Genomic DNA, 6996 nt, shown 5'->3' with positions numbered 1-6996 from the left:
GCATGACTTGACATAAACATTGCAAACGTGTACAAGAAGTTGCGATAATAAATTTATACTAGTAGGACATTCTTATTAACACCAGATACAACATTTCCTTGACTTCTTAAGTTAAAACAAGTCTTTATTATGTAAACATGTTTTCAAGCACTTGCCCAAAAAATAGGTCTCTACGAGATGTCACGCGACGAACTTGACGAACCCAAACATGCGCTCACCGTGCCTTTTTCGCCTGCAGGTTGGTACAATTTACATTGGCTACCTTCCTAGAACTTGTCTTTGCCTGCCGGCTCCACCCAAAGACCTGTTTTTGATGGCATGTGCATGTTGTAAGCACCGCCACGTTGTGTTGCGCCGTAGGCGGTTTTTTTCTCGCTGGAGAATAATGTTCCTCGTTTTGTTGCTACTACTGTCGGGTGACGTCGAGCTAAACCCAGGTCCACCGACGAAAGCTGAGCAGATGACAAAAATAGAAACTATGCTCGAAGGGCTAACGGTCAGTATGGCCAATGTTACGATTAAACTTTCTACCATAGAGAGTAAACAAGAAGAATTTGAAAAAAAGCTTGACAACTTACTTAAAAGTAATGACCACTTGGAAAAGCGTGTTGCTAATTTTGAGGACCAGAACAAAAGGATAGAGGAGCATATCGATGACCTCGAAAACCGCAGCCGCCGGTGCAATCTTGTGTTTTACGGCATACCCGACGGAAAGCGCAATGAAACCTGGGAGGAATCAAAGAACCATGTGGTACAAGTTTGCAATGATATCATGGAAATCAATCCTACTACGATTCAGAGGGCGCACAGGATCGGTTACTTTAAAGATGGTTTCAAGAGACCAGTTATAGTAAACTTTATGTCTTGGACCGAAAAGGAAGATATTTTACACTCTGGATTTAAATTTAAGAACACCGACTTTAGTGTATCCGAAGATTTCAGTAATTCACTTCGCGAAAAAAGACGTAATCTATGGAGCCACTCTAAACAAATAAGGCAAGATAAGAGCAACAAAGTGCATCTTTCATATGACAAGCTAGTTGTGAACGGCGACGTGTTTATCTGGGACGCTGAGCGAAAGGAGGCAGTCCCTGTGCGCAGAAAGAGAGGTACAAGGCCACAACAATGACACAGCCCTTTGACCAAAAATGTTCTAAGTCCATCAATATCGTCGAACGTTCTTTCCACTGTTTTGTTGCTAAACTGCCGTAGCCTTAAAAATAAAGTAGACGATTTCTTTTGCCTTGTAGAATCAGTAAAGCCGAGTATTATCATGGGCACTGAGTCATGGCTCGATGAATCCGTGCTGGACAGTGAAGTATTTCCTGGTGGCTTCTCTGTCTACCGTAAAGATCGACACGCACATGGCGGAGGGGTATTTTTATTAATAGACTCAGGATGGGCAAGCAGTCAGCTCCTTCTACCACACAATAACACAGAGTCTATTTGGTGCCGAGTTCAACTATCCAAAGGAGGCACTCTAGTCTTGGGCACCTACTATCGTCCCCCAACCATAAACGATCTAGATGAGCTTAGTCATGTACTATCTTCGATTCCTGATAGCTCTGTTGTTCTGGGAGGTGACTTTAATCTTCCTAACGTCGATTGGACGAGTACATCCTTTTGCACCGATAACTCTAGATTATATAAGGGTTTTAACGACCTTATTATTTCGTTTTCTCTTAAACAATTTGTTCTCTCACCAACAAGAAATAATTCAATTTTAGATTTGTTATTGACCAATAACCCAAGCCTTATGTCTAACGTCACTGTAATTCCTGGTATTAGCGACCACAGTGCCGTTGTCTGTGATTTGTCACTGAATCAGACTCATAAGACGGCAATGCCGCCACGAAAAATCATACTGTACGAGAGAGGTGACTACGAAAAAATTTCTCATGAACTTTCAGTTTATTTTCCTCACTTTTTAAACTTGAGCATCGAGAGTGATGTTGAACATTTGTGGGATGTTTTCAAACAAAAGATTACGCAACTCGTGAACTCTTACATACCATTCAGGATTCATACGAGAAATAAGAGACATAAACCATGGATTACTCTTCCAATTCGAAAACAAATAAAGCGTAAACGTAGAGCTTTTAAGAAGTATCGTACAAATCAGTCTGAGAGTGCTAGGCAAAAGCTGGAAGACATATCCCGAGACCTTAAAAGAAATATACAGAAAGACAAAACGACCTTTTTCGACTCTTTTCAAGATAAACTCAAGAATGATCCCAAAGAGTTCTGGAAGTTTGTGAAAGTAAATAAAAAAGAAGATACCTCTGTTCCTGGTTTGTTGCAAGATGGCAAGTTAGTAGACGGCGACTTAGCAAAAGCAGAATATTTCAATTCATATTTTAAGTCAGTTTTTTCGCCTCCTGCACCTAACTATGTCCGTCCCTTGTCTGACCAGACCACAGGAGCGGCTATGGCCGAAGTGAATGTCGTAGTAGATGGCATTAAGGCCTTATTACAAGACATTGACACGTCAAAAGCGTACGGACCAGACGAAATTTCACCCGTAATTTTTCACAATTGTAAGGAAGAAATAGCGGAGTACCTTCAAGTAATGTTTACAAAATCATTAAACACTGGTTTAGTTCCGACTGACTGGAAAAGAGCAAATGTTACTCCAATTTTTAAGTCTGGGTCAAAGAATCTAGTTGAAAATTACCGCCCGGTTTCACTTACATGCATTGCTTCCAAGATATTTGAACACATTTTATATAGTTCAATATATAGTTACCTAGACTCTAGTCATTTCTTTTCTTCCTGCCAGCACGGATTTCGTCGAGGTTATTCATGTGTTACACAGCTTGCAGAATTTACCCATTTCGTTTCAAGTACCATAGACAAAAGACAGAGTGTTGATTGTGTATTCTTAGACTTCCGCAAAGCTTTTGATACCGTGCCACATCATCTATTGTTAAACAAACTTGTATCTCTGGGCATCAATGATAAAATTGTCAACTGGGTTGCTGACTATCTTACCGATCGCGAACAAACTGTAGTACTTAATGGTAAAATATCTTCGCCAGTGATTGTGACCTCTGGAGTACCACAGGGAAGTGTGTTAGGGCCCTTGCTATTTCTTATATTCATTAACAGTATTTGTGAGAATATACAGTCTCATATTAAGTTATTCGCAGACGACTGCATAGTATATAAAATTATTGAAAATTGTGTGGATGCCAGTGTGCTTCAAAACGATTTAAATGTGCTTGAAGACTGGTGTGACCGTTGGGAAATGAGCTTAAATATCTCCAAGTGCAAACACATGTGTTTTTCTCGCAGTACATCTTACCCGACCGAATACAAACTGAAAAATGTGATACTTGACCGTGTAGAAAATTATAAGTACCTGGGAGTTCATTTGTCGTCCAGTTTGAAGTGGAATGATCACGTGGATAACACTGTTGCTAAAGCTAGTAAGATGCTGTATTTTATTCGCAGGAATTTTAAAAATACGTCTCGCAATGTGAAACAAACATTATATTTTTCTTTCATTCGACCAATTTTAGAGTATGCTTGTGTCATCTGGGACCCACCACAAATGTACCTTGAAAAAAAGTTGGAACGGGTTCAAAGCCAGGCATTACGGTTCGTTACAGGTGATTACAGCCCTTATACAAGTTGTACAAAAATGAAAAACGCTTTAGGTTGGGATTCACTCAAAGAGCGAAGAAAGTGCTTGAGATTGAAATTCTTTCACAGCATATATTACGGACGGACTGGTATTGAAAGAAGTCTCTACATTTTTGAACCACACTATGCATCTGTCAGACGGGATCATTCTAAAAAAGCCGAGGAATTTCGTTACAATACTGACTGTTTTTCATTTTCATTTTTTGTTCAAACCATTCGAGAGTGGAATACACTTAGGGAAGAAATTGTGTCTATTACTGATAATGATCTCTTTTATGATAAACTGCAAATCTGTATCCGCGGTTAATAATGTGTTTTATTGTTCCGTTTATCTATTGTATGAATATCTATTGTTATTGCATAATATGTTTCCTGTACCCCCCTGTATAATGCCTAACGGCGCTGCAGGTATTCATGTGAAAAAAAAAAGTGAATGAATGAACAGTGTGTGAGATTTTTATTTTTTTTCTATCTCATACAAGACGTGCAGAAATAGAATAGTACACTCTGGCAAAGCTTTACAAGATTATTTTGGACGATTGTACTGTGGTACCTTGCGCTTCAGAACTGTTTTTGTATTATAAGGCATGAAGCCAAATGTTAGAAATTAAAACAATTATCCAGGCCGCGGCGATAGCTTGGTTGTGTTATCTATTGACTTCGGAGTGATTTCCACTAAAGCCGAGCGAGGGTGAAAATAAAAACATTGTAAGTAGAAGTGGTACACTCATGGTCGAATGAAATACGAACAAGGGAATGGTGACCGAATGCTATCTAGGGCGCCTCATTATGGCGGATATTGGCAATTCTTAAAGCAAGAGACCGGCTTATTCTGTTTTTATCCATCGTGAAAAATCTTATATCTGCGATTAACCGCAAATGGCATTGCGTTATTTTGTGCTCTTGAATAGTCAGCTGCGAGAATTATTCCGCTTCTTTATAGAAGTTCAAGCAGCGCGTCGGGACCAGCCGCTCTGCGGGACCCGAGTATTCCCATACAAAAATGTCCTATGGTCGGTTAAAGAACACTATCTGTATGGTCGGCTTTAGCTATTTGGCCCAATTGGCTACATTTTCGTGGCTGTCTTTAGTTATATTTATGGTCATCTTTATATGCTTCTTTAGCTTTGTATATGGCGCTTATTACTGTCGAGCCATAGCGCTCTTTAGCTTTTCTTATGGCTAGCTTTCTACAGCCAGCATGTCAAAGCTGCCTATGGTCATTTCCTTTGGTATCTTTAGCCATTTCTATGGTCTGCTGAAGAAGGCTGGTGGATACTTTTATAGCTCTCTTTAGCCAGCACACTCTAAAATTATTTTTTTCAAGTATGTACATTGTAGATACAAATACATCACTGACCACACAGAATACACACAAGCATAACACTCCTGGAAACAACAGCAACAACGCAGCGACACCTGATTCCCACCCCTCTCTACGTACGCCAAGTTCCCGCTATCTCTATATATGACAGTCTTATTTTTGAATCCGACTTGGCCGGTGAGTCGTATAAACACGGAGAGGTTGTGGGAGTAAATCTCCCACAACCTCTCCGTTTTGTCCTTGTCTTTTTCGGCGCTTTTAATTATATAAAGAACCATGAACCAACTGGCCCAACTTTCCACTTCGCTGTCTCATTCGGGCCTTGGCTTCCCGATCGAAGCAGGTCTTCGCCCCTTTACCGTCGACGTTGGATGGTAAGCGTCCGTCAGAGACTCTCTTTGAGCAGTTTCCAGTTTGTGATCGCCTTTTCGTGGATTTCGGACCCGTGTCGCGCACTTCCCTCAAGGAAAAACAACATTCGGCAGAGACACCTAAGACTACTTACGTGTAGGAATTCGAAAGCGTTCCTACACGCAGCGTATTCCTACAAACGGCATGCTACGCCTTCCCTTTTCAAACGGCGCGCCGGCGGTGACATCACGCTCCCCCACTGCGCAGGCGCGGCGCACCCGCAGGCTCCACGGCTTCCGTGGCGATGCATCTGCGTTGCTGTGATTTTCTTTGTGTTTTATTTCTGAGGCGCGTCCGTGCTGACCTTGAGCGCCGGCCGACTTTCTTGACGAAGCATATGATATGACGCGTCGCAGCCAATGGGAAATCCGCTTGAGGGTGCCGTTTTCTGCTACAGACGGTTACAGACAACGCCGGCTTCGCTCCACGGTACAGTTAATGCTTGCGCATTAATAGATGTTCTGTAGGAACTTGTGCGACGTCCACTCGTTCGCACTTCTGAATCCAGTCATAACGCCATCGCAAATATCACCGCGGAATGAAGCAGATTTCCGAGTGTCAACGGGAAGGTAGACGATGGTGGCGGCGGCAGGGGTCTGCGACGATCGTTTGCTCAATGTCGGCTTCGTCGACTGGTATGTCTTTTCCGGTAGTAGACCAAATTCCGGGGCAAACCTTGAACACACTGGCTTTCTCGGACCTCGGTCGTTTCCACGGACGGTATTCTTGAGCCGGGAACTGGGTTTGTGATGCCAGGCCTCGGAGGGGTACGCTTCATGGGCTGCGTTACCCCGCACCTCGAGCAAAATGTCACGAATGATAAATGATGAGGCGCCGAAAAACTGCACAAACTAAACGTTTAATGTGGCCAACTTGTTCGAAAACAAATTAAGAATTCATGGCGACTAACAGACTTTGCAGGCATCGATGACGGCGTAACGGCAAGATCGAGCGCAGGTGAAATAGTGACTCCGGTTGGCCATACGGAGCCCATTTTGTATGTTCACGCCTGGGCTTCTGGAACAGTAATAATAATAATAATAATAATAATCTTTATTTGCTCAGGAGAGCCGCGGCACCGCAGAAAGGCAGCAGCCCGTACCAAGGAGGCCCGCGGTGCCGCGTCTAGTGAAGGGGATTATGTGATGATGTAATATGCAAGATAAAAGTGCTGATGATTAGGATATGTGTTAGGCTTAACAGCATTCTTCGCAGTTGTGGTCTTCGCGGTGCTGCCATTGGCTGCTTACTTCTAGCAGGCCGTTCTCGAGCACCTGGAGTGGGCTGCTCGCGTGTCCGACTTGCATAGTAGCCGGCCCAATTACCGGCGACGCAGGGAATCCATCACCCCCGCGGGCGGGCTCCAGGGGTTGGCGCCGGTGTTGGCCGAGCGGCGGTCTTTACGAAAGCGGGCCTTGGAGTCTTTCAGCTTGCGGCCCAGCTTGTGACTGAGCAGCCTGAGCACCATGTCGATCGAGGACATGGTCTGTGCCACTGGTCCGGCTGGCTTTCGGACGATCGAAAAGACACGTCTTACGCCCAGTTGGCTTCTTCTCAAATGTCATACGGGATCGACCGGTATGACATTTGGAACTAAATAGGCAACAGAATTATTT

General features: G+C 43.3%; 1 protein-coding gene across 1 annotated transcript; it reads left to right on the top strand.

Annotated features, from left to right (window-relative positions):
- The first annotated feature begins 385 nt into the window (after positions 1–385).
- On the top strand, positions 386–1129 carry LOC120841518. The gene has a single exon (XM_040212431.1). It carries the CDS (start codon positions 386–388, stop codon positions 1127–1129), a length of 744 nt encoding a protein of 247 aa, XP_040068365.1.
- Positions 1130–6996: the final 5867 nt, after the last annotated feature.

The sequence above is a fragment of the Ixodes scapularis genome, unplaced genomic scaffold (genome assembly GCF_016920785.2).
Source record: "Ixodes scapularis isolate PalLabHiFi unplaced genomic scaffold, ASM1692078v2 PGA_scaffold3__209_contigs__length_174095766, whole genome shotgun sequence".
NCBI lineage: Eukaryota > Metazoa > Arthropoda > Arachnida > Ixodida > Ixodidae > Ixodes > Ixodes scapularis.
The sequence above is the reverse complement of the archived record's forward strand: the minus strand, read 5'-3'. Positions and strand labels throughout refer to the sequence as shown.